Here is a 27,443-nt window from a genome sequence, read left to right as displayed (position 1 = left end):
TAATCTAAACCTGTCAAGCCTATTATTAACCATATTGCTTCCATTCCTTTCAGAGTCTCGCGCAAGTACGAGAAGAACAAAATGTCTGTGTTCAATTTGGGCGTGGTCTTTGGGCCGACCTTGCTGCGTCCGCTGGAGGAGACGGTCGCCGCCATACTGGACATCAAGTTCAACAATATTGTTATCAACATACTCATCGAGAACTATGAGCGCATCTTCAAGAATGATCCAAGCAGCGGAGTTGCGACTGCAGTGAATGCTGCTGTTACCGCTGCCAACCTGCATCCCAGCAGCACCAGTCCGCCAACGAGAATGCCGCGCGCCTCGCAGGTGGGCAAGGCTGCCTCGACGGGCGGTGGCAGTATCAGCGGCGGTGGCGGCGGCGGCAGTGTAGGTCGGAGCTCGATGTATTCGCCGCAACAGAAGGTGTACCGTGTGGTGGCCAAATCCAATTATCCGGAGCCCACCATGTCCTCCAGCTTGCAGAATATTCCAAATGGCATGATCTATGCGCATGGGCCGGCCAGCGCAAGCAGCAGTACTCCGCCAGGTGGCGTTACCAACAGCAGCACCAATGGCGGAGGCACTGGATCCACGTTGACGGTTTCAGCGCATGCGACAAACGGTGCACGGCCTGCCCAAATGGGCAGCATGAAGAACCTGCACGCCATGACGCAAAGCGACATCAGCGGACGGCGAGGCGGCGGCGGCGGCAGCGGCGGCGCTGCCACAGATGCGGCAGCTGCCGTTTATGGCATACTGGGCGCCGGCGCCAATACCAATGGGGGCGCGGGGCTGCAGGCTCATCATGCGACGCCGGCAACGGCCAGCAGCAATCTGCGGCATGCCGATTATTTAATGGCCACTGCCACGCCAGTGGCACAGTCTGCATCCAGCAGCCATATTTATACGAACGCCAGCAGCAATCGTCTCAGCCTAAACAATGTCTCCCCGCCCACGGCCGCCATGCGCAAGGAGCGCCAGCTGCAGACCTCAGGCAGCAGCAGCGCCGTCGTTGGAAGTGGCCCCCAGCAGCATCCGCCCGTGCAGCGCAGCCACTTTGGCTATGGCCAGGCGAAGCACTATTCGCCCGTAGCAGCCGCCTCCACATCCAGCTCTAATGAGAGCGTCTGCGATTCACTCTCCTCCAACAATGGCCTGGTTGGCGGCGGTGGGGGCGGAGTCGGAGGCGGCACTGGAGGCGCGGCTCTAATCTCTGGCGGCAGCAGTGCCAATGTGACGCGTCTGTTGAACGCGCGCAGCTCGATTGATTATCCGCCAATCACATCGCAGGCATCGTCACTTTCCACGCTGCTTGGCTCCACCTGTGATGACATTGTGACGGCCACCGCGGCGCCATCCATGATCGGTGGCAGCGGCCTGGGGAACCTTAGTGGCAGCGGCTCCACCAATGAGAGCGCCGACTATGCGCCAACCAAAATGCATCGCAACCGTGACATTAACCAAATCAAGCGGGATCTATCCGCAGGCACAGCGTAAGTTCATATTGTTAAAGCAGCTCCAAAAAGCATCTTCCACAACTTTCTTCTTTTTTTTTTTTTAAATCGAGTCTTGTTCAAAACAAAGAATTCAAATTAAACTATAAACACTTGAGCCGGACAAAGCCGACTAATCATATGTAACTCAAACACCCAATTAAGATCATATTTACTCATATTTATTATCTCATTGCAGACGCGTTCGTACTTTATATGCCTGTATGGGCGAGAGCGAGGGCGAGCTATCCTTTGAGCCAAATCAGATTATAACCAATGGTAAGAGCATAATATATCCAGTGGGGATCCATGTGTTACCAATTACCAATTGTAATACCAATTACTAATTACCAATTCCAATTTTCAGTGCGCTTCTCACACGAACCGGGCTGGCTGCAAGGCACGCTGAATGGCAAGACGGGTCTCATACCCGAGAATTATGTGGAGCATCTGAAGCCATACCACTAGAGTTGGCAGTCTGTTTGCCGCTCTTAACCCGATACCCTACTCCTACGTCTCCTCCACCCGTAACTGCGTTTAGCCTAGTATTGTAAGTCCGCATTAGCCTAGAGCTCTGCATAGTTGGGGCGCCATCCAAAATCACAACTGTAAAATTGTATAAAAATGAAACTGAGAGAGGAAACAGCAACAGCGGCGCAAATATAACTGATGCTTAAATGGGTATAGTTATATCTATGTATATGCATATATATATCAAGTATATATATAAATATATATATATATATATATATGTATGCAGTCTGCCTATTCTATTGTTTAATCTTAATCGTAGCTTTAAGCCTTATGTGAAGTGTTAAGTCTAAGCCATAAAAGCCACCAGTTTACTTTAGTAATTTACTGCAACCAACAACAACAACAACAACAACAACAACCACTACAACAACAAACAACAACAAATGAGATCGTTACCAATCTTCATCTAATACGTCTTCGAATTTGAATTGCTTGATGAAGTTAGTCTCAACCCACTCAGCCATTGAGAGAGCATGTGGATTCTAAATGCTTGCCACTGCTTGCTTCAAGACCTCCATTTGCTTCACTGTGAAGACCTGATTTTTTTCTAAGCCTCAATCCAGGCTAAAGTGTCCTTTGGGTTCATTATTTATCCATACCATTCCTTCCCCCTCGTCCTCTCCCACATCTCTAGTTTCTGCAGATTCATCTGCAGCCTTTTTTTCGTCATACAGTTTCGTTTGTTTCCATGGTATGGAAATGAGTCTGTTTGACCCACAAAAAGATTGCCAGATCTTTCATTCCCGATCAAGGAACCTAGGATATGCACTGGCATATGAGGTAGACGGTTTGCAGACGCCGAATAAGGGATTCATCACAAATGAGAGTTGCGAGTCCTCCTTAATCGTTTGGTCATCCCCAGAAAACATGTTCTCGATTGCATAGCTAATGTCCGGAATGAATACCCATTCTAGGGTATTAACTGGTCATTTCAATGCAAGCATAGAATTCTGTTGATCCACATTGATCAAACTAGCAAGACTATCATATCGGAGAATCACAGTTCCCGAGCGTTGATCAGTATCAATGCCAAAGCCAATCATTTATCGTTCTCACAGCTAGTCTTGACCAGATCGAAATGGGCAGGAAGCGATGGTCTAACAGTTTCTCTAAATGTGATCAGATCAGTTTCTGATACAGTACCGGTCGACATACTGTTTCAATACGTGGTCCTTTCGGCTGTTAATTCTTCTGTCAAGGGTTTTTTTTTTTGCGAATTGATAAAGGAATTTGAATTATCGTCCTGGGGGGTGCGTCTCCTCGGATTTTGTCTCCTTATACATAAGGACAAAGACTCTCATAAGTAACCGAACCGACTTTAGGGATTGGCAAAGGAGGTTTTCCTGGATTGTGTTTCTATAAAGTAGCTTCAACCAAGCTTTAGCTTGTTCGGAGAGATTCGATTTACCAATCAGAATATGAAATTGTATAAAGAATTAAAAGAAGAAAGGGGAAAACTATGTTAAAGTTGGCGAACGAGACGCACAGAAAGCGGCAAAGCTGAGAGTAAATTAATCGATATGCAACTATAACTATAACTATATAACTATATGCTTACCCTATATATATACATATATATACTATGAAATAACATTTGAAAAGTAAAGAAAAGAACCCCCAAGTAACGGCAAAAGTTATTTAATTTATTGTTGTACGCTTGTATTTGTTGCTTAATTATAAACAAAACTTTTTTTTTATTTGTTTACCTTTAAATGTATATAATCTAATTAATAATGGAAAACAAGAAATATGAATATACTTAGCTGTAAATTGTACACATTTGCACACACGAAGAAGGCAAGCGAAGAGCTGCAGTTAAATATATCAAATCAAATATATATATATATACATATGTATAAATAAATAAATATATATATATATATATATATTAAACAGAATATAAAACACACACACAAACACCCACACACACACACAGACACACACACATACAGAACAACAACAAACAATTACCCATTTTGTAAAGAACAACATATTTACAAGTGAATGTAAATCAAAAGCATATGCATTTACAATTTTGTAAACAATAAAACAACAAAATATGAGCGAGAAGACATTTAAATTCAATTGGTTTGTGAGGCAGCACGAGAGCAGCATAAATGCAATACGATCAGATCCTTGATTTTAACATCAATACTTATGTATATCCATAGATCAGTATATAGAATCATAGACAGAGTCGTCCATTTAGTCGCTGGCACAGCCGACAGCCGACAGCCTACCGCCCAATACATTCCATATGCTTAGCCCCCGATACCACCCAGCCACAATTATACTATATAAAGAATACTTCTCTTCTATCTTGTTTCCAAAGCAAAGGAATTAAACTATATGCAGCTAAGATACAACTAACCATATCAAATGCACAACGACACAGGTCAAGTGACTGCTAAACAATTAAAGCCCGCATTATAGAAACCCACCAAAAAATCAATATATACATATTTAACAAGAATATAACCCAAGCATTCCATTTAACATACACATATACAAGAACACACAAACACACACACACACACACACACACACACACACACACACACACACACACACACACACACACACACAAACAGACACATCGCACACTTTAATAATACCATATACATGTTTATTTAAACAAAATATTTTTGTTAACATGTTGCCAAAAATGAATAAACAACCTGCAAAACAAAGTAATAAATTAATAAAAGCATATTTATAAAACGTAAATATTACATTAATCCAATTGTTTTTTGTACAAATGGGATATATATGTATGAATGTATGTACATAATAATGTGACCCAATATTCGCTGCATAATTATTTGTTGTAAGTTGTAAGAGCAGATTAGACGCAAGGAGCGCAAAGATTTTAATTTAAGCTAGTTAATAGTCTGAATCGCACGGAGCGGCATAAATAAATTTCAAATTAATTAAACGCTAATATAGTCGTTAATTTTGCAATGAGGAACAAAACCTGACCGTTGTATTAAACAAAAGAGTCACAACATTTAGCAATGGATCGCTAGCGTACTTCCCACCACCTGGGGAAAGGCTGTGGTGGAAATGGTAAACGTGGTAGAAATGTTGTGTGAAAAAGCCAAAGAGAAGGGATGATAATAATGGGTAATTGTATTGTTTAGTTCATTCAGGCAGGTCTAAGGACGGGCTCTTATATTATTTTAGTCGGCTTAGTTTTGTGCAGCGCATCGTTTGCCGGCGAATATGTGTATTGCTTGAATTATTAAGGAAATATATGTAACTCGCCCAACAGTAATAACTAAATACATTTTGCTCGTGCGGACAAGTATGCACACAGACAGTGCAACGGTAAATACAAAAATTGAAAGAGCAATAAGAGTAAGCCAAAGCAGTTTGCTGTAGTGCAAGGGAATAAAAGAAGCAGCGATGCCGTTCTATCGCACAAGTCATATGTATTTCTTACTCTCTTGCTGTCTGAGCGCGCGAACGTGTCTCGAACCCAAACAAAAACGAAGGCGACTTTGGACCAGCCGCACAGACGACGAGATACCCCATCGCCGTCCACTGATTGTCCAGTCTATATGTATATTGTTTGGTTAGTGGTATAACAGGCATGAAGTTATATTGACAATACATAGTTTGTCATGTTCGCAGTGCTCGCGTCGCGTGTATCCAAGTTTAAGCTCTTTTCAGCTGAAGGTAAATGATCGTTAATGTGCTTTCGGACAGATAGACATGGTTACTAGAATCGGCTTTTGATGCTGGTCAAAAATATATTTTTTTTTTCTGTGTTGCACATTTCGTGACAAAAGACTAGACTTTATTTGATACCTTTCTCTATGGATTCAAAATAAAATGCGCAAATATTTTTTTTATTGCTTTGCATCAATGGAACATTTTGTGCTACTATGTTAAAGTGTTTGTTTTTCATTTCCAAATGTAAACTGTTTTCATAAAGCTCGCTACATTCACCTGTTAATGTGTAGCAGCGTTTGAAAATGCTACGCTACTCCGTAGTATTTCATTTTGCTCTCGCTAGCGCTCTCTCTTTGAACAGAGCCGCAGCAGAGCCAGATCCGAAAAATGAAAAAGCATTTGCCTTGCTCTGCTTGTAGCTTTGTCGCCGACATTGACTATAGCAATAGCCGCAGCGGTAATCGAAAACTAATAGCGAGATAAGAGCAAAGCGAATGAAATTGTTTCATTTACTACGGCTCTTGTGCGCTTTTGCTTTTGCCAGAATTCTGCGATCGGTCCGTTATAACCTGATTTTCGGTCGCCGTCTTTAGACAGCTGTTTGCGTTGGTGTTGCCGCCATTTGCTGCGCACAGCTGTCGATGCTTAGCGTATCGTTGCCACATGTTCGACAGAAGCAAGAAAACTGGAATTAATTTGCATTTAAACAGCAATCATTGATTTATTAATGTTGTTGAGTGCTCTATTAATTATTGTGTGCTACACTTTAACAAATGCGAAATTTTGATACGGCTTCGGATCACATTACCTTTGGCGCCAAAAAAAAATTTTTCCGCACTAGAGTGGGGATTTCTAGTTCAATTTGTTGAACTAGTTCACTCGTTCATTTTCTGGCCATGAACCTAATCGGGCATTTAGTTCACTTGTTCAGCTATTCAGTCGGTCATAAACCGCTTTAGTTCACTAATCACTGAATAAATTCAGTAGTTCATTTTAATGTCCCGCTCAATCGAACTTGGTCTGAACTAAACGACACAGCTCTACCCCGCACACAATGTAAAGCTATCTGGCAACCTCATGACTTCCCGCCTTTTTATTGTATTGTAATAAATACGTCGCAGTGTTGTCGTGCATGCTTTACAAACAGCAGATATAAAAATAAAACTAATAGAAAGCAAAAAACACATCCACGTATTTCATTAAAATAAATCACCGTGCCACGAAAAATCTAACAAATTCAATGCGCCCGCTGCGCTGCGAAAAATTAAAAAGTTTAGTCGTCGACGTTCCGCCTTTGTTGTTGTTGCTGCAGTCGCGCGCTCATTTGCCGAGTGGAACCCGCGGCCGCGCCCGCTGCTGCTGCTGCCGTCAGCAGCAACGTTTAGTTCTAGCCAAAAAAGAATAGTGAAAAATTTGCATTTGCAGCTGCAGTTGCGTTTAAGCTAAAGTCGAAGGCGGCAACATGAGCAACGATGTGCAAGAGCAGGAGGTCGGCGCTGAGGTGGTGACCAGCGCCGGCGCTCCAGTTGACGATGGCCTGGAGACGATGCGCTGTAAATTTGAGAATCTGTGCCGTGATCTAAATATGGATCGTCAAACCGAAGTCGAGGCCTTTAGGATGCTCAACGAAGTGCAGGAGCATTGTTCATTGGAGGTGCGTACGTAACGTGCATAACTACATACATATGTGTGCATGTGCATAAGTATGTACATATGTATAAGCGCATAACGCAGTACACTAACACGAATTGCATTTGTATACTTATGTATATATATATATATATATATATATATATTATTGTTTGCGTTGCAGGGGGATAACATGCACTGGTTCTGCTGCGCTCTGTTCGCGGCCTGTCGTCAATCGACAACGCCCACTGTGGGTGGCCAGGATGCAGTCGTTATGGGCAATTGTGTGCCATTGAACAATTTGCTACGCAGCTGTCATATGAGGTGCGTAATGGAAATGATGTGTGGCATAACCACACTCCACCAGCCACCAGTCCACCAGTCCACCACTCACTGAACTCCCTTGTCTTTTAGCATCTACGAGTTTAAGCAAAAGATCAAACTATGGTGCGACATGGCCAATTTGCCGCAAGTATTTGTACAGCAAATGGAGGAGCTGGAGCGCAAGTTTAGCATCACATTCACAATCTACAAGCGATACAGAAATATTTTCGAGCAATTGTTTATCTGTCCGCCCAACGAGAAGAAACATTCGAGAAACAGGTGTGTGCTGTGCAAAAATTCTTCTAATGCCAGTAGCTAGCGTCTTTAGTCATGCCTTTCTGTCTATTTTAGCCCGAAATGCACCTACTCTAAGCTGGATAATATATCCTGGCGTCTGTTTCTATGCGCCAAGAATCAGAAGCCAACGAGGACCCTTGATCTGGTCACAACGTTCAATCTAATGATATGCTGTCTTGATCTCATCTACGCCAATGTGCTGGCCGAGAAACGCACTGATCTCATCAACCCGAACTTTAAGGGTCTGCCGCCGAATTGGAACACGCCGGACTTTGACGAGACCCAAGCCCGCAAACATTGCATACTTGACTTCTTCTGCGACATGAAGGCCGATGCCAAAGAAATAAAGGCGAAGGGCTTCATCGAGATTATTCACAGCTTCTTTCAGACGAACGTAACGCAGCTGCCAATCAGCAATATTCCCAAATATGGCTAACAATTTATTATGCATTGCAGACAATCGTAGGTAATGAGGATACGCTGCTCGGCCTGGTAGCCAATAACAACTTTGAGCGAAATCTGAAATCTCTGAACTTAAGTTATGAGCAGTATGTGCTGAGTGTGGGTGAGTTTGATGAGCGCGTATTGGCTGCCTACCAGCTGGACGCCAGCGATCACAGCAATCTAAACGAGCAGGCCCTGCGTCAGCCAGTTACGCCCCTGACACGCAAACAGGAGTTACCCGCCCAGCCTGTTATGTCCGAGCCAGTGGCCAATGCCACCAACAATGTGAAAAAGTTGAGCGCCTCCATCAGTCGTATAACCGAGCCCACCGATTTTGTAAAGTAAGTTGCCCAAAACAGTTGGTCGCAATAACAGTTTTTACAACAAGATTTACATTGCAGACAGGCTGGCGAAGCAGCACTTGCGAAAATGATGAAAACTATCGAGCAAATGGAACTAAAGTTTCTCGCCAAGTATCCAATCCGCAGCGAGGCTGAGAATAGATTCCGTATGGCAAAATCACTTTACTACTATCTTATGGATCACATACTCCGGGCCGAGATTAAGAACAAGCCGCAGATTGTACACAAGATCTCATTGGACATCTTCAACGAGACGCTGATGGCCTGCTGCTTAGAACTGGTGCTTGAGGCCTACATCACGGAGCTCAAGTTCCCCTGGATTCTGGATTGTTTCAGTATTAATGCATTCGAATTTCACAAGATCATTGAAATTGTTGTACGCCATGGCAGTCGCGAGGGCTGCCTGACACGCAGCTTGGTAAAGCATCTCAATTCCATTGAGGAGACGTGCCTAGAGCGCCTGGCCTGGCAACTCATCTCCCCAGTCTGGGAGATGATTGGCAATACGGGCAAGCCGCTGCCCACCTGCACTGAAGTGAATGAAGACAGAGCCGCTGGGCCACTGCAGATATTTCTGCGCAAGGTATATCTGCTTGGCTGGCTGCGTATTGGGAAACTGTGCTCGGAACTAAAGCTGGGGGAGAAGAAGCCTGAAAAGATCTGGACCATATTCGAGCATTCGATAACACACAAGACTCATCTAATGCAAGATCGCCATCTCGACCAAATTATAATGTGTGCAATATATATTTATATTAGAGTAAGTATGACAATAACAGGATACATATTTTAACATCTATACATTTAGCTTCAATAGAATATTATGAATAATTCGGATTATAATCTGCTTAAACTGAAAGGCTTTTTGCCTTTATAAGCAAATTTGATCTTGCAACAATCCATACCTTAACACGTTGTTCATATGAGCTGGGCAAATAGTATGTATAGATAGGTGGATGTTGCGCCTCTCCTCATATCCATGCTTCAGTTTTCTTCATTTTGCTTGTATATATTTCAGGTAACGAAAATGGAGGAAACCAAATTTAGTGACATTATGCGGGCCTATCGCAACCAGCCGCAGGCGGTTAATAGTGTCTATCGCGAGGTGCTCATTAGCGTCAATGAGGGTGAACGCAAGTACAAAGATATTATACACTTTTACAATTATACGTATGTACCCGAGATGACGAAATTCTGCATTAATTATCTTGATGAGAGTGCGGACGTGAGTAGCCAAATTAAACCATATTACTCGATATGCCTGAAATCGTTGTTTTCTCAAAATAGAATGTAAATCTACTGATGTCGCCACATCCCATCGAACGCACAATGCTGCCTAAGAAGCTAATACATAACCACTCGCTCTATGTAACACAAATGTCCAAGAATGAGATACAACAGTCGCCAGACCAGGTTGTCTACATAATCAGCGCCAGTCCGGCCAAGGTAAGCGGTTGCAGGAACAATATGACAGGACCAAACTCAAACTTTTCTTAACATCCTCTCTCGCGACAGAAACTGGACGACATGAACAAAATAGTGCTTGGTTCCGGCAAGCGTGTCTTGGACTTTACAGATGATGACGGTCCTAATTCCATTGAGACTAAGCGGCAAATGCTTGAGCTGCCCTCACGCCTCAGTCAAATAAAGGCTGGCTTGGATGATCCCAAAAACGAACGAAAGTAGACAAAAACCAAGACAGGAACCTGGGGCGGGGATATAGAATTTGTGAGTGGGCCAGGGGGATGGGGGGTTGAGTTTTCATTCTGATATGCCGCAACAGTCGATGCGCATCCGGGTCGACATGAAGGCACACAGAATATAAAATTCATGCTGGAGGCATATGCAATGTTATTTTAATTGACAGCGGCGAGCGCTTATCATTTTACTTATTGTTTAATTTTCCCTTGTTTTTTTTATCATTAGCCTGCCATTTTAATTTAATAACCTGTGCATCTTTTTATATTTTTTTAATGCAAGTCAACCATGTATGCATACTACCTTATACCTATATATATATATATATATATATACATATACATATATTTATATATATATATATATATTCGTATGTATATGTATGTTAGAGAATAGACCATTTTGAAGGCACTAGCAAAAACTTAACAAAACGCTGGCATCAACATCCATTTGGCAGCTCTTGGTGCTGATGTTTAGATCTAATAACAACAACAATCAGGCTAGTTTAAGCTTACGCACTATAAATCAACAACTAGAACAAGTAGAATATCATTTTTGTGTCAAGAATCATATTTATGTTCATATACATAATAAATGTATACAAACATATGCGTTAAATAAAAATACTATAAAATTATCTCAGACGCTTGTGCAATAGTGTTAAATTGTGAGTGACTTAATCGGACGAAAAAACCGGCGCACAGCAAATAGGCAAGCGATCATAATTTGAGTGAGAGCATGACCTGCATACACACACCGACACAAACACGTGTATGCGCAGAGATGCGATAAAGAGATAACCAAGCAGTCAGTCGCCTGTTGTGCGTGTGTTCGCTTGCCGTTATCTACTTAATTCTCATGCACTCACGATTTTTTTTTTTTTTTTGTGCTGATCGCTCATTGGCCCAATTCACAATTGCTCTCTCTTCTGGGCATTGGCGTGCTCCAATTTCTGAGCGCTGGATCTGCACAACTTCATTCTGTGTTAGTGTGGCCTCTTTAGTCAATATGGCATGATGTTATGCTGCGAGTTACATTCAATTTCTATTAAACCTATTATTGTTTTGGTAAGTTCAAGTAAGTTTTTTGACTCGCACAGACTAAAATGTATGTGTACATATACATACATAAAATATTTAAATATTAATGTGCAATTGATTACTGCGGTCAAAGTGACACACATACATACACGCATAGATCTCATTTGCGTGAGCGCAAAGGTGCACAGAAAACAACGCAAGACTTGCCCGGGCCTGTTAGCAGAAAAAGTTCGTGTGGATGTGATGCATAAGTAGATAATGCACTAGCACGCATACACATACACATACATACATATTACGTTCATGTTGGCGCCTATGCTTGTGTGCGTGTGTATGCGACTATGCGTTATCTACCTTTGAATAGCGCTCATTCTAGTTTGTGTTTTGCATGCGCCGAATTCTCTTTTAGTTGAACGTCTGCAGTCGTGTCTGCAGGCTGAGGTAAAATTTTGTAAGTGGAAACTGTCTTGTAAATTCCGTAAGTGTCTCTAATGGTATACGTTGTCGGATTCGTAAATTCTTATTCGAGTGCATGGAATCAAAATTTAAAGAGTTTGGTCGTTTTAAAAGACTCGCCTATCCAAAAAAGTACGTCTTTTAAATATCGGACCAACATAAAGGAAAATAATAATTATCTGTTCTTTCGCAAAATGTTCGTGAGAGCGCGATGAAAAAGAAGATAATTCACAAGCAGAATTATACACATTCATACAAACATAAATATGTATGCATAAATTTGGTGAACTTCTCTACATATGTACAGGTATGTTTGGGTGTGTGTGATTTCTTGAGTCATATCTACTTGTGCATGTGTTGTGTGGTTGCGCATGCATTATCTACCTTTGCCAATTGCTCCAAAGGTAAACTTATCTTAAGATCATTTGCCTGCTCGAATTTCTGTGCGCCGGGAAACAATTGTGCATTTGTGTATGTATTAGCATACACATACATACATATGTTGTTGGTGTTAGACAAAGTGAAAATAAAACAAGAAAGAGGTTCTAGTCGGGAGCTCCCGACTAGGGGATACCCTGAACCCTCTTCTTCAAACATCAAATGGATATATATATTCTGTTTTATAAGCAACGTATCATGTTTCGTGACTCTAGCTCTTACTATTTACCAAAATTGCCCAAAAAACTGGATATCGATATCGATTTTTATCGATTGCTTGGAAACGGAGTAATTTATCGATTATCGGAAACAAATTCGATCTGCGTAGGCACTAGAAGCACCTACATCTAAAATTTCAAGTCTCTAGCTCTTATAGGTTCTGAGATCCTTGCGTTCACACATACGGACGGACGGGCGGGCGGACGGACGGACAGACAGACGGATATGGCTAGATCGACTCGGCTATTGATGCTGATTAAGAATATATATACTTTATGGGGTCGGAGATGCTTCCTTCTGCCTGTAACACACATTTGGATTTTGCACAAATACAATATACCCTTATACCCATTTTTAATGGGTTCAGGGTATAAAAAATATGTATGTTTGTATATGCGCAATTGTGCCGGCCACAATAACTGTAACTCTCCTTTTGTTTTGGTTCCGTTGAACATTCGTCAATACTTTCGCCTCTTAGGTACGAAAATACAAAGGCATAAAAATCTGCTGTACTAGTGCGACTGCCTTTCATCGCATTTAAGGCCAAGATTTCTTTTAATTTAGTTACATTTTTGCTTAAAGAAATTTCTTAGAAGGCAACTATCAAATAAGCTACTTGGTGGGCGCTCATGAAATATACCCTTTCAGACTCCCCGGACCAGGAGCTTCTAATTAAAACCGAAAAGGCGTTCACAATGACTACTGAGATCAAACTAACAGAGTGTTAAATTACGAGTGCCTGAATCGAACGAAAAAAACCCGGAGCACAGCAAATAAGCGAACGATCAAAATTCGAGTGAGAGTGTGAAGTGTGAAGAGTGACATTTACCTGCATACACTCCCACACCCACATAGAGACGCACCAAATCCAGAGATAACCAAGCAGTCATCCGTTTGTGTGAGTGTTCGCTTACCATTATCTACCTATGCCTATTGCACTCACGACCAATAATTGCTTGCATTGAAGTTCTCTTCTGAGCGCCCGTTTTTTTTTTTTTGGTCCGCTTGTGTGTGCCTGCCTATGCGTTATCTACCTTTGAATGGCGCTCACTCAAGTTTATGGGTTGCTTGCTCAATTTGCTGTGCGCCGATTTTTGAGCAGTTTACGCCCGCGCAACATAATTCTGTTTTAGTTGAAAGTCTTCAGTCGTGTGAAGCTCATTAAACATGTTAAAAGTGTTAATTCTTAATTAATACCGTCCGTATCTGTAATGGCGTACGTTTTCAAACTCGTATGCCATTACAGATAATATATACGTAAGTATATAGGAGCAAAGTTTGACCTAAAATGTTCGATCGATTTTAAAGACTTAGGAATTCGAAAAGGGATATCCTCCCGGAGTTGAAACCGATATAGAGCCATGCAAAGCATACAAAATACTAATTCATAATTTTGTAAATTGACTTTTTCAGCCAAAACTGCCATGGAGGAGAAAATAGTCAGTATCGTTGGTACCTAGCAGACCTTGTCTGTGGCGCACCATGGATACACGTATAACAAAACCTTATTCTAAATTTTGATCAGAATGGCAATTGTTACATTAAAGTTGTTGTCCATCTGGGCGGCGGTAGAGTTTTGTCAACTTTAAAGGATTTTCCAATCCTAAAAGGTATAGTTTCCCAAACTGGGACGTCTTTTAACCGATATATTTGAATGTACAATAACTAATTCATTTTTCATTCTGTGTCTTTCAGCCGCATCTGCCATGCACATGGACTGGAAAATAAACAGTATTATTGGGACCTGGATGACCAATATGTTCTTGGTTATTTCATACAATAGATAGATATTAAAAAATATTGAAACTTTTTGCCGAATTCTGGATTGGTTCTTAAATCAACAAATTTTCAAGGATCTTAAATAGTATGTCGTTCCAAAATTGAATAACTTAATGACTTAACTGATTTATTTTAGTCTACAAAAACTAATGCATATTTCATTATATATTTTCAGCCTAATCTGCCACGCCCATGGATGGATCGACAAAGAATCGCTATTGTTGGTACCTAGATGACCTATATATCCTTGGTTATTCCATACCATGAATATAGTCCTAGCGAACCCAAAAGGACCAATTTCTTGCAAAATGCGCATGAAATAGCTCCAAAATATGTATGCTACTTTTTTACAGCCGGCTAGCAACCCCAGCAAAAGCCCCGTCCCCTGGATGGTTCCTAGTTGACTATCATATCCTTGGTTATACCATACCATCGATATAGTCCTTGTGAACCTAAAGGATCAGAAGCCTGCATAATGTGCATTGAAATGGTCCAAAAATATGTATGTTTTTCTTTCAGCAGCCCTTGTACATTAGCTGCCGCTTAACAGCCGACTTTACAGCACTCCTTTTACATGGCCTGTTACTTAACAGCACTCATTTGAAATGAGTTACATTTTGCCCCGTGCGGGTATGCAATGAAAATTTTTATTCGATCTGGTCGACCTTCTGATCATTTCTGTTCGCCTGGTATTTCAGTCAAATTTTAGTGCAAATTGGGGACCCAGCCGCCGACAACGGCGCCCCTTTCGGGTATGCAATGCAATTTTTCGTCAACCAAAAAATGTTTTGGCGACCTTCTGGCCATTTCTGTTCGCCTGGTATTTCAGCAGATTTTTAGAAAAATCTCGGGGCTTGAATGTGACTTAAAAAAAAAAAAAAGACATTGTTAATTCGTTTTATATGCTGATTTATTATGCTTTATTTTACAAAATTGTTTATGTTTAATGTTATTTTCCTTCAAAATTATGCAAAACAAGGATATTTTATAAATGTAGCTTATTTGGGCTTAAAATGGCTTAATTAAAGGTCGATCCTGGTTGCTTGTAACTCGTAGAGGTCCTTGGGATTTATTGCAGTCCTTGATTGGTTAGCCTGAAAAAATAAAAACACATTTGAATTTAATAAAGCCAAAATATACAATGTAATGAAAATAAGTCATATTTCGATCATATCCTTGCAGATTTTGAAAGGACTTGGTGCGTTAGGATGCTATAGACCCACTGCATCGATGTGCATCAAAAAAATATAGGGTCATCTAAGAATCATATGACTTGTAATTTGACTTGTAAAATTTCGTTCGCGAAACGCACGGAAATGGGCTAAATACACATAATTAATAATATCTCAAAAACTACGAGGACGATTCTAATGCAATTTTGCCAGTAGGTAGTCCTGGTCAATACAATTTTTTTGAGACATGACTCGTAAGGATACGCAAGGATATGACAGAGTTGTGGCCTATTTTCTGTAGACTAAAGTATCCTTAAAACTCTCTTGTCTGAAGGACTTTCGTCCTTTGGGTTGTAAATACTTAAATGTGAGAGTGAGGACTAACTGCTGGCCGAAGGACATCCCGATAGTCCCTCAAATGGCAAAGTTAGCCTGGCCTGTGACGATTTTGCGACTAACCCCCTTAACAATTTTTCGGTGAAATTTTTTGTCGAATCCTGGAATTCCTTGAATGCTAATCGCTTGTCCTGCTTCCTGCGAGTTCAAAAAGGTGTGACCCTCCGAGATGCCAAAGGATATGGCGGAGATATGACTAAAAAACGAGTGTCCTTTTCAGAAAAACCGTCATAACTCGGCCAAATCCTAGCAGATTTTCAAAGGACTTGGTGTGTTAGAATCGTAGGGACCAACTGCATCGAACTACATTTAAATAATATGGGGTAATATAAGAATCGAGGTATTTCTATATGCAAAGTTAACACATTTTGTCAGCTGTTTGAAGGACTTTCGTCCTTTTTAAGTATATTCCGAATCAGAGTCACAAGTATATTCTGTTGGCCAAAGGGCATCCCCATAGTCCTGAAAATGGCCAAGTAAATCCGGATTTTGTGGTTTTTGGCTAAATTTTCCGAATTACCCCTAGAAATCCTTAAATGCTAATCGATAATCCTGCTTCTTAAAAAACACATTCGTAATTTAATCAGATCTCGGTCATATCCTGGAGGATCTGAAAAAGCAGAAGCAGACTATCGACTGACACTCAAGGATTTCCAGGATTTGACCAAATGTACACACGTACTAGAATTAGCGAGGCTCAATCGGAATTTGAGCAATAAAAAAGACGAAAGTCGTTCAATCAGCTGAACTATTGTGTTATAAATGTTATAAAACAGCATTAGCTTGCAACACACCTTGTTGGCAGCAAGGTTAACTCTCCAGACGCAGTGCACCGGCGAGGAATGTGAGTGCGCTTCGCTGCTCGGCGGTGAGCGAATGGGCACCAAGGCGTTGCTGCAGCAAGGAACCGCATGTGAACAGCGGTGCCGCCTGCTCGGGGACAATGCGATATGCAACACGACGCCAGGTGCCGCTGACTACATCCAGGTGTGTTTCAAGTGCGTCACGGCAGGACAACAGATCATCGGGACGCGCACGCCCCAGCATATGTGCCAGGGCCAGGCAGAGCTGCTGCTGCAGTCCGTCACGATGGTTGTACTCCTCGAAAGTGTCCAGAGCATTGGAGCGTTCGATGGCCGCCAGCAGTGAGCGCCACATGGTTGCATAGTGGACACCGATGTCTGCGCGCTGCTCGATCTGCAGCAGAACGGCGGTAGCATTGATGCGCACCTTGAAGTTCGAGTGCTGCACAATCAGCTGACTGAGTGCCGCAAAAAGTGTGCCCGCCAAGCTGGCGCTAGTCGAGAATACTGCACGATTGCGCACCAAATTCCCAATGGCATAGCAGGCGTTCCATTTGACTTTGGCGCTGCCCGCGGCGCGCACACAGTCGAGCAGCTTGGTCATCCCCCGCTGCATTAGTGCATGCTCATCGCCAGGCAGCAGACGCAGCAAATTGCCTAGAGCGCGGACTCCATTGGCGCGTACCTTGTCATGGTCCCCGCACGCCCCGACAGCGGCTTCGATCAGTCGTCCGAGCAGAGCCTGCGAAATGCGCTCCTTCTCTTGCGTCTCCTGTCGTTCCGGATCCGAAACTGCATGGATGGGCGCCACAAGGGCATCACTGATATTGCCCAACGCCCACGCGGCCTTGATCCGCACAGCCAGTTGACTGTCGCCGATGAGACGCAGCGCCAGCTCAGCTGCATGCTCCACAAATACTAGATCGTCCCGCAGCGTGGGATGCAGCACATAAACTGCGAGCGCTCGCACGGCCGCTGCTCGCACCAGATGATCCGCGGCGTCGTCGCTGCTGCAGCCCAAAAGAAACGCCAGCAGACCGGTGCGCTGTGCCTGCGGCAAGCGTTCGAAACTGTTGCCGCCCATGTTGGAAAGTGCATCGCATAGCGAGCTGCGCAACGTCGCCTCCCCTGCATCCGTGTAGGCGCCATAAATGGCAGGCAGCATGCGTAGCCAGAAATTCAAATGCTGCTGCTGCAGCTCGGGTCTGGGGTCTGATTGCTCCATTGCATGACGAGTCATCTGGAAGCCGATCGCGTCGAGGCAGCGTGCTCCATACAAGCGTACATCCCACGAGGAATCCTGCAAGGCGCTGCAAAGCACATCAGCTAGGCGCCCCAGATGTTCGCGTAAGAGCCCAAAATGCGTGGCCATGGCCAGGAGCACCTGAAGGCACTCGACACGCAGCGGCGCCGCGCTCGCCGGGCAGTCCAGATAGCGCAGGACCAAACGCAACAGCCACGAGTTGCGCGGAATGCGATTCCAAGGCAACACAATGGAGGGTGGCAGCACCTCTTGCTCTGCTGATGGGACCGCCGCCGCTTCCGACATCGCCTCCGTCTCCTCTCCCTCCTCCTCTTCGGAGTCACAGAGCTGTTGGAATTGTTGCTCCGGATCCTGGTGGGCATTGAGGCGCGGCGACGCATGAACCATGTTGACAGCCCGACGTTCGTTTGGCGGAAGACCCACGGCACAGGCCATCTCCCGTGTAAGGCGTGGCGTTGCCACCAGCATTTCCATGACCAGCAGCGCAGACACCTTTACGCTGGTGTCCACATGCCGCGTTAACATTTTCACATGCGGCACAAACTCATAGACGATGCCCATTTGCAGTTGCTCGAAAGGCGTCGCCTGCACCAGCACCGCCAGACACTTAAGGCACTGCGTCAGCACCGGCGGCGCATACTCGCGCTCTAGTATGCCCGTCAGTTGACGATACGCTTCCAGCACGCTGCTGGCCAGGCTCATTGCAAATGGTGTGTAGTTGCTTGGCGCCAAAGCGCAGCTCGCTTGGCTTAGATATGGCTTGGAGCCGTACAGCAGCTGAGCAGCTAACTGGAGCGCCAGGGCTCGGCAACGCACATTGCCATCATTGGCGCCAATATACAGCAAGTGATCCTTTGTCTCGCGTCCGCCAGCAGCAGCACCTCCGCTTCCGCTGGGAAAGAGCACATGCCAGTAGCCATAGAGAGTGCGCCGAGGCAGTTGTTTGGTGACTGCGCCCAACAGTTGAAGGGCTGCGACGCGTACCTTAACTAGGCATTGGCGCTGCTGCTTTTGTCCCGCCAACTGTTGCCCAGCGCCGTCCGAAGTGGGAGTGCAGCCGCCCTCAGAGTCACCGCCACTCGGTGTTCGACAGCCGTAGTCGTTGTTGCCCAGCAGCAGCAGATGCATCCGATCGCCGTGGCCAGCTGTGCCAGTGCTTTCCTGTATATTGCCATTGTTTCGCTGCTTGGTCAGTGAGCGCATCTTGCGGGACTTGACGCGTCTTCCGGCTGCAGCTGTGTTTTGATTGCTGCCAATTGACAAATCCTCATCGTCCTGCCCATAGACTGCTGATTGTTGGGCAGGATGCACCCGATGTGGCAATTGGTATATTGCTTTCACCGTTTCTCCATCGGTTCTGCATCGCACATTCGCTAGAGCCATGCCGAGCAGCTCTGGCGCATGCTGCTGAGCATAGTCCGCATGCTGCGCCGAAATCTTTTGCAGCAGCTGCAGCGAGTGCGCCACCAGCATCGTTAACTGCTCCTCCTGCTGCCTCGTTTCGGCGGCTGTCATCCTTGTCCAGCGCCCATCGTAGTGCATTTGCAGCAACGAGTTAGCCAACTGGCTGCTCTGCTGCAATTCCTGCACCTGCAGTTCCGCATTTGGGGTACACAACGTGCTGAACAGCTTATCCTGGCACAGCACCAACAGCAGCGCTGCCTCCACGCTGGACGGCATCTGAATAGCTACCAAGCGTGAAAAGTACGTGGACGCTGTACCCACTGGCAGCGACTCCAGCAGCGAGAGCAGGCAGCGCAGTGCATCAACCGCGCATTTGTGTTCCACACGCTGCAAAAGCCACTCGAGCATCGGCTGCGTCTCGCCAAGCTGCTGTTTTCGGCTCAAGAGCAGCTCGTTTAGCCAGAGCAGCCATGCGCTCAGGTTCAATGAGTCATCGCCAAGCCCACCACTTACCAGCGTCTCCTCTGTCAGCAGATGTGCAAGCTGGGCCGCTGTGTTTGCGCCATATGGTCCTGCAGGCGTCTGTATTTCAATGTCGCGCAGGAACTGCAGTTGCCGCTGGTAAAGTCCTTGCTCCGCTGAAGAAGAGCAGCGCGCTCGACTGTTTATTGTTTGTAGAAGCACATCATATGCTTTCCTCTCCTTGTCCATTAAATAAAACTGTTCATTTGCTTTCAAGAGTGGTAATAACATATCAATATATCGATAGTGGGAGCCAGTTTTGATGTTTTACCAAATTACGATTTTGGCACAATTTTCATTGGCTATGAGCGGAATTAAAAATGTTTGTTGAAAACAGTTTTTCATCTCTCAAAACTCTGTTTCGATAGAAGTTTGTTAAAATGTAATGTTAGTGAAGTATTACATTTGGCAAGCAGTTACATCAAGATATTATTGCTGCTCAATTCCAATACTTTTTTCTTATCGATAGTAGCCGTACGATAGTTTCGGCGTTCGCAGGCTTTTAGAAATGCGCACTTTACAGCACTGCAAATTTATTCTCGCCTATAGCGCACTTTTTGAATGTGTACCTTATTTCCCACGACATAGTATAATTATTTGCAGAACTTTTTGAAAATATTAATCTTTGTATGAGTTTAAGATAGTTATTAAGAGCTAATAGACCTGAGTACCTGGTATATGTAATTTATTGTATAGATTCATAGGTATTCATTTATACATATATGTATATATATAGCATTTGTATAGATGGTATATGTTTTTAAGTAATTTTATGAATGTATAATTCATTTCATACTCTTACATTGTATAAGTTCTGCTTAGCAATAATTCATTGTATAATCCATTTCGAAATTCGCATAGCATCCAAAAACAATTGTATACAAGTTAAGTGCAATAATCACGAACCAATCCATTGCTAACACGTACATAATACATTATACATCACGACTGACCGCACCATGTAAGTAATCCCTGAGCAATAGCACACGTAACACGCTAAATAACAGACCAACACCAACACATCAAACATTGGTTCGTGATTAGCTTTTTTCTTATAACTAATCATATATATGTTTACATACATATTCATACATATACCTATGCGTGTATATGTTATTTTAGGCGGGCTTCCAGTAATTTGAAAGGCGTTGAATTTAATCGACATGCTCTACTATTCGATTTTGTACAATTTTTTAGTCTTTAAGAAACACTTTGCCTACTGTGAGCTTGTCATACGTTAGTATAGCGTATCGTATTATAAAATATTCTATATTGGTTACAGAAAATATATATGTATATACCTGCTTGGTCTACCTAAAACAAGGAACGCACTACACACCGCCCATGGTATAGGCGAATTGAGAATTGAGAATTCATACATTCTGTTTGAATCGTTGGCAAGACCGCAGATATTGATCACAAGAAACGTTTCCTTTTATCGATTATCTTAAGAATCCGTTGCCTTATTCTAACAAATTTTCTAATATTCTACAACTATAACTATCGTACATAAATCCGTTTGATGAAGTCAAGTAAAACATAAAAATAAATAAATCTATATACTTTGTACAAAATTTGGCTAATTCTGGAGCAGTTATATATATGGGTGGTAGGTAGGAAGGAATACATTCTGGCTGGCTCAAAATTTAACAATAAAAAATCAAAACACTGAAAACTTAAAATCACTAACTTAAATTTCTGTGGGTCACAATTATCTATTGATGAATCCGTGGCTCAGTTAAGTACGTTAAACGATAATGTTCTTACAGCCATAAGCTTCGCGACGACTTGGGCTATACTTAGCTACTAGTTTGTAAATGATTGGAGTCATTTGGATATAGGTTTACTAAAATCGCATAATAATGACAGCCGGCGGCGAGCACCACAAAGAGATGCCAAATGGCGTGAGCCATGGGAATCAAACCATCTGACTTAAAAAAGATAATGCCCAATATATAGAAGGCACCGCCAAATTTGAGCTGCATCATGCCATTAAAATGGTGTCCGGTAAGCATTACAACTAGCGCTGGTCCCAGACCCATTACAATATAAAAGAATGTCTCCAGGCATTTGTAGCGTTCGTGGTAAAGCTGCAATCAATTAAAATGACGATGACTGAGATAGGCACACGCAGACGCACAGCAACAAACTTACCTGTTGATAAGCTATCCCAATAGCCGCCATAAGCCAAATAATCCATTCCATGCAAAACAGTATCGCTGAATGGTCCGTATTCTCTAGCGTCAGCCAGGGAAAATATGAGCCGGCAATAAAAACATAAATCATGGCACGATCGCATCGATGCAAAACATTTTTGAGACTCTGATACGTTTTCCAGCCAAATGCGGGCCAAGCATCATAGTTTTTGGGGGGCCTAAAAAGAGATAACGCTGTAGTCAAGCCAGCATATGCAACTACATTTTGTAGACTCACTTGTGTTCGGCGCAGTAACAAGAACAGTGGAAGAATGTGGAAACTGTGAACAGCATACAGAGCGTGGTGCCATAGACCCAGGACACCAGATACTGGCTAGAGCTGTTCGAGCGCTCGAAGAGCTTTATGACTGCAAACACGGCGGGTACTATCCAAATACCATGAGTTATCACGTTAGCCACCTGCTCGATCTTTGTAAAGGAGCTGATATTAATAACTATGTATATAACATGTGCGTATATGATATTACTTACCTCTGTGGGCTGGTAGGCACAGCCGGGCTTGGCTTTTGCATTCTTCCATTGAATAGTGCGCAATTGTAGCTTTAGCTTTAGATTCGATCGGATAATGCATTTCCATACGTGACTGAATAGATTGTCCAGAAATGAGTATTTGTTTTGTATATCCTGCACAAGATTGTTCATCGTCCGCTCCCACAGCCCGCTCTTCAGCTGGCCCCCGCTCGCTACACTGTGAAAGGGCATCACCAGCCATTATTATTAAAGATTACTCCATGCATATATGATATACATTGATAAATTGATTAATATAATAGCTCGAGTGATTGACAGTAGACGCTGATAAAGAAGCCAAACCCAATCCCCTTTATGATAGCCCAGTGATAGCAAGTTGCATTGTTCTTTTATGTTTATAGCCTGATTGTTTTGATTGCTCGCCTTATCAAACATGTCGCGACAAACTAGCGACGGTGTCGAGTTGATTGCGGATTAGCTGGACAGAATTTGATAGGTATTTGATAGGTATATTCATCAACTGGTGTCTACCTTTCCTTGTCCAACTGGCTAATTGATTTGTGTACAAGTGGACGGGACGAACGCGTTTCATCTGTTCGAACAGCTCATATTTAGCTGGACTTGCCGTTGCTCGAATTAGTACAAGCTTATAATCTATTCGTTTCTCTTGTATTTATGAATAGATCCAGAGGGCTATTCAAAATTAATTTTAAATATATATTTATATATATATGGTTTAATTAGGATTTTGGAATTTCTATTTTAATAACAATTGCCATAATCGAAGCATAGGGCATTGACACCAACTTGTCCCGAACAGCCCCGCTTTAAGGCCCGCCAATATATGTATATATACATATATATCCAGAGCAGTTTAATAGTGCCTTTTAAGAGGTTATGTGCACATATGTGCTGGTCACTCTCCCTATGCACATTGCATGTACATATATATTATGCATTGCATTTCATTCAATTACCGTTGTCGTCGTCTTATCAAGTCAGCTAGAGAGACACGACACGCTCTGGGACTTAATAATGGCTCAAAGTCCAATCGCTCGACGGGGCAACGGAAGCCTTGTATAGACTAGAGATTTTTTTTTAATACATTGATGTACATTTATATAAACCGGACACACAAAGTCGCCACTTGCTCCAAGGTCAGCCTGTGCCCGTGACAGCGCCGCCCGCTGTTACAGCTTGAATGTTGTTAGCTAATTGACCACCCACAGCCCCTCTCTCTCTCTCTCTCTCTCACTCTCTCTCCTTCTGTCGCACTCTTTCTCTTTGCGGAACAGTAACAACGACGGGGCAACAGTTGTTTTCTGTAGTTCGTCATGCTCATTATAAATTATGCATAGAAATGCACACACACACACACACACACCCACACACATACACTTACACTATATTGCAGATGTAATGCCTTTTGGCTGTCGATGCCGTCTCGCCCGGCAACGGACGCCCCCACTAGCAGCCACCCCAATTTCAATTAATTCCTAAAGCAGAGCATGCTAATCAGTCTATAAATAGCCCAATAGGCAGCAGGCGGGACGAGCCTAGACGTGTTGTTCGTACTGTTTTTGAATGGGGATTAGACAGACAAAGCTGGACATATTTCCAGTTCTATGTGCGTCACAATTGTTTACACTGCGAAGCTTCTAATTCAATTTGTTAAGCGTCGCTATGGCAGTGTTAGTATGACAATTTTTGTTAGGTGTAACACACACACGAACGCACAGCCAAGCGCATACACAACACAGAACACACACACACACGCACATGCTTATAAGCCGACAGACCGCGACGTTTCCTTCTGCATTTGAAGATAAATGCATGGGAACCTAAAGTTTACAGGGCGCGCAATTAAAATCAAAGTGAATTTCTTTATTAGTTCAGCTTACAGAATGCTGTTGTTTTTATTGGCACTTCTGGTTGCGCTAAATTGAAGGCACTGCACCTTATGCTGCTGTTATAGTTGTTTCTGTTTGTTAACTGTAAATACATTTATGCTTTTATGCTTTTTCCTTGGGACGATTAATGCGGTCATCGATGGGTCCGGTAATCGATAAGAATTTCTTTCATACTGAAGAGGGTGACCGCATATCGCAAAATGTTGGCTGCACAGCACCAAGAACTATCGAATATAAAAGTTCACGATAGTTTAAGCGTAAAAATATACAAATCTTAAAATGTGCTGTTCCATTCGCTTTTCGTATTGCAGCCTATGCGCAAGCACGCCAACTAAGTTTGAATTAGTGGTTATCCAAATACAACCAGGGCTGAATAAAATTCGCTCATTGCGAAATTGCAAGCCTTGATTTTTTTATATGTGCCACCACTAGCTATATTTCTTGTTACAGTTCAATGTTGAATTGACGCAAGAAAGAGAATGTCGTTACGCACGATTGTAGGTACAAATTTGAAAAATTCAATGCGTATCGTAATTAGTGCATTTAAATGTGTGAGACAAGCATGGCAGTGCATACTTCAGCCTGTGTGAACAGTCAAATGCATTGATAAACGATAGCTATTCGATAATTTGGCCTTAGATGGCAGCATATTTGAAAATTAATTTGGAAAATGTGTATACGAAAAATTCATTTATTGAGTAAATTTCTTTTCGTTTTTTGTTTTTTTTTTCACATGTTCACAAAAATTTTACTTTATGTTTAAATTTCTTTGTTATCAACATTTTAGCAGGGTTTGCCTTTAGATTGATGTTGGGATGTTGTGTAATCGTGGGTGTACATTTTTTAGTTTACTCATATGCTTGAATTTATATATGTATGTAGGTATGTACATAGGTAGTTTGGTTAAATTTTGTTGTTTTGTATGTATTTGTATTGGATTTTCACGTTTTGTATTAGTGTTTAACAATCAATTACACACCGAAAAGGGAAAAATATTTAGTTGACGAAATATACAGAAATGCACATTTCTTTTCTTGTTGCCATAACTATAAGCAGACGCAGACCTTTGGGACTGGTTCGAAAATGTTTCTTGGACACACACATTCGCACATTCGTGCAAATCTTGCAAATAAACGATTAATTTCATTATCAATATTTGTTAATATTTGGTTAGCTTTGAATCTAAACTATGACACAACTGACACCGAGAAAGCTTTCTTATGGGTTAAGTGTTGTTATTTTTTTTTTTTCTTTCTTTTTGCATTTATGTTTTTCTCATTATTATTATTATCATTATTTTTTGCGTGTCTTTGTTTATTTTCCCTATTAGTTTTCGTCTGGTTTAAATGACAGTTGCAAACATCAATTGAGTGGATATATGTTAGTAATAGAGACGTAGTTATGTATATGTATATCATCCATAAAACATTTGATCTGGCTTTACTTGCAGTTTGGTTACGTTCACAATTAAAACAATTATATATGTAATTAAATATGATTTGTTTTTGTTTTGTTTTTTTTTTTTTCTCTTTCTTTTTTTCATTTATAGAATTTTTCTTTGTATAGGAAACAACAAAAATGGACGCAAAATTATTGTTATTTGTTTTTTGTTTTTCTAAATTTCAATATATATATATATATATATATATATATATATATATGTGTGTGAGTGTGTGTATGTATAGTATATGAATTCCTTGTTGGTTTCCTTTGATTTGCTTCATACATAGATTTTGTTTTTGCTTAGTGACCCATTTTGCCTTTATGTTTATTTAGCTATATAGGAATATGCAAAACGTACACTTAGTATAAATAGTATTGTTACCAGTTAGTATGTATATAAATGCAGCTCTAAAACTTGTATGCCTTTACGGTTTTGTTTTTCATTTTTGCCATTCAAATACATTTAATAACATTTCTATAGAAATATTCAAAGCTGAGGTAGTTAATTCATTTAATTTTTTTTCTTTCTTTTTTCTTTTTGTTTTTTTTTTTTGTTTTTGTAGATTTTTACTTTCGCTTTTTTTTTTTTTTTGTGTAGTTTAGTTAGTATAGTTAGTATGTATCGTATAAATGTCTATATAAATGTACTTACACGCATTTTTTCTTGGTTTCTTTAAGTTTAGTTTCGTTTTCATTTGGTTGTGTTTTCTGTGTTTGTATTTTGTGTTTGTTTTCTTGTTTAATTTGTAGTTTTTGCCTTTGCAGATACACATACTACACATGTACTAAATTCATAATATTTTAGACAAGTTTGCCTTAGATTGAGGACTTGAATTTGGGTTTTCTGGAACAGCAGTACATACACATAATTAGATACATACGGGCACATACATACATACATACACACATACATATGTATATATGTATGCATCATATTGAAAGCGTTTGGCCCTAAACACACATTTTGTTGGCATCATTTTTTCTTTGGAGGTCGGTCGGTTGTTCGACGAGCTGAAAACGAACGGAATGGAACACGCCGGAAAACAAACGGAAAACGTTCATAGAAATTAAAATAAAAATCAAGCAAAAACCCAAAACCTGAACCACAACTAAAGAAAAAGTAAACAATATTCAAATAAAAAAAAAAATGGAAGCTGCTTTTTTTTTTTTTTTTTGGTTTTTTTAATAATATTTTACTGTTTTTTTTGTGTGTTTGTTTTGTTATATTTAAAATATTTATAGATATTTAGCTCTATAATGTAGATATAATGTACAATGTAGATACATTATGTCGTCTACATTAGTGTAGATTATTTATGTAGATTAATGAACTTAACAAATAATATGTAGACGACGAAAAAAAAACGTTTAACTATAGATAGGTACTTTAAAAATAATTAAAGTAAAAATAAAAATATTATAGTGTTATATTTGTTTTTGTGTTTTTTTTT

At 41.7% G+C, this 27,443-nt stretch overlaps 4 protein-coding genes and 1 long non-coding RNA gene across 10 annotated transcripts in view; 3 read left to right on the top strand and 2 right to left on the bottom strand.

The window, feature by feature from the left end:
* Graf (GTPase regulator associated with FAK) overlaps positions 1-4,757 on the top strand; it is a 60,329-nt gene extending 55,572 nt beyond the window's left edge. For both annotated transcript variants that reach the window (XM_002055632.4, XM_015171228.3), the window contains exons 10-12: positions 54-1,496; positions 1,696-1,775; positions 1,864-4,757. In XM_002055632.4, the coding sequence (XP_002055668.1) occupies positions 54-1,496; positions 1,696-1,775; positions 1,864-1,964 (1,624 nt within the window). In that variant the 3' untranslated portion in view covers positions 1,965-4,757. The remainder of the gene's footprint in view (positions 1-53; positions 1,497-1,695; positions 1,776-1,863) is intronic.
* A 2,030-nt stretch (positions 4,758-6,787) lies between these two features.
* Positions 6,788-11,096, top strand: Rbf (Retinoblastoma-family protein). The gene is made up of 9 exons (XM_032440328.2): positions 6,788-7,359; positions 7,519-7,658; positions 7,749-7,937; positions 8,010-8,349; positions 8,412-8,740; positions 8,801-9,521; positions 9,780-9,986; positions 10,049-10,207; positions 10,277-11,096. The coding sequence occupies exons 1-9, from the start codon at positions 7,168-7,170 to the stop codon at positions 10,445-10,447; spliced, it is 2,448 nt and encodes an 815-aa protein (XP_032296219.1). The 5' UTR covers positions 6,788-7,167; the 3' UTR covers positions 10,448-11,096.
* An 818-nt stretch (positions 11,097-11,914) lies between these two features.
* LOC116652226 (uncharacterized) lies at positions 11,915-16,168 on the top strand. Its single transcript, XR_004305222.2, has 4 exons — positions 11,915-12,262; positions 14,026-14,222; positions 14,308-14,476; positions 14,567-16,168. It is a non-coding gene; the product is annotated as an uncharacterized lncRNA (long non-coding RNA).
* On the bottom strand, positions 15,284-20,317 carry LOC6631400 (HEAT repeat-containing protein 6). Of its 2 annotated transcripts, XR_004305221.2 has the most exons (3): positions 16,754-20,317; positions 16,023-16,262; positions 15,284-15,485 (listed from the first exon to the last, which is right to left on the bottom strand). XR_004305221.2 is itself a non-coding variant. In XM_002055634.4 (2 exons), the coding sequence occupies exon 1, from the start codon at positions 20,181-20,183 to the stop codon at positions 16,770-16,772; it is 3,414 nt and encodes a 1,137-aa protein (XP_002055670.2). In that variant the 5' UTR covers positions 20,184-20,317; the 3' UTR covers positions 15,284-15,485; positions 16,754-16,769. The 2 variants fall into 2 exon arrangements, 1 of the variants encoding a protein (XP_002055670.2); XM_002055634.4 differs by lacking the exon at positions 16,023-16,262.
* Positions 20,318-21,080: 763 nt separating this feature from the next.
* LOC6631401 (monocyte to macrophage differentiation factor) lies at positions 21,081-24,695 on the bottom strand. Of its 4 annotated transcripts, XM_032440329.2 has the most exons (6): positions 24,541-24,606; positions 24,439-24,480; positions 22,640-22,856; positions 22,386-22,576; positions 22,107-22,326; positions 21,081-22,042 (listed from the first exon to the last, which is right to left on the bottom strand). In XM_032440329.2, exons 2-6 carry the CDS (start codon positions 24,456-24,458, stop codon positions 21,752-21,754), a joined length of 939 nt encoding a protein of 312 aa, XP_032296220.1. In that variant the 5' UTR covers positions 24,459-24,480; positions 24,541-24,606; the 3' UTR covers positions 21,081-21,751. The 4 variants fall into 4 exon arrangements, with proteins under 4 accessions (XP_032296220.1, XP_002055671.2, XP_070067289.1 ...); XM_002055635.4 differs by lacking the exon at positions 24,439-24,480 and having other exon boundaries at positions 24,541-24,695; XM_070211188.1 differs by lacking the exon at positions 24,439-24,480 and having other exon boundaries at positions 24,597-24,690.
* Between the last annotated feature and the right edge of the window lie 2,748 nt (positions 24,696-27,443).

The sequence above is a fragment of the Drosophila virilis genome, chromosome X (genome assembly GCF_030788295.1).
Source record: "Drosophila virilis strain 15010-1051.87 chromosome X, Dvir_AGI_RSII-ME, whole genome shotgun sequence".
In the NCBI taxonomy this organism is placed as follows: Eukaryota; Metazoa; Arthropoda; class Insecta; order Diptera; family Drosophilidae; genus Drosophila; species Drosophila virilis.
Note: the sequence above shows the minus strand (reverse complement) of the source record. Positions and strands in the feature narration are given on the sequence as shown.

Coding starts and splice junctions, on each gene's coding strand:
- Rbf (XM_032440328.2), top strand. CDS start 7,168: ATGAGCAACGATGTGCAAGAGCAGGAGGTCGGCGCTGAGGTGGTGACC. Junction 8,350..8,411: donor ACAGCTTCTTTCAGACGAAC/GTAACGCAGCTG, acceptor TATGCATTGCAG/ACAATCGTAGGTAATGAGGA. Junction 9,522..9,779: donor CAATATATATTTATATTAGA/GTAAGTATGACA, acceptor TATATATTTCAG/GTAACGAAAATGGAGGAAAC.
- LOC6631400 (XM_002055634.4), bottom strand. CDS start 20,183: ATGTTATTACCACTCTTGAAAGCAAATGAACAGTTTTATTTAATGGAC.
- LOC6631401 (XM_015170854.3), bottom strand. CDS start 24,474: ATGCATTTATCTTCAAATGCAGAAGGAAACGTCGCGGTCTGTCGGCTT. Junction 22,857..24,418: donor GTCTGTCGGCTTATAAGCAT/GTGCGTGTGTGT, acceptor GCCCTTTCACAG/TGTAGCGAGCGGGGGCCAGC. Junction 22,327..22,385: donor TGTTACTGCGCCGAACACAA/GTGAGTCTACAA, acceptor ATCTCTTTTTAG/GCCCCCCAAAAACTATGATG.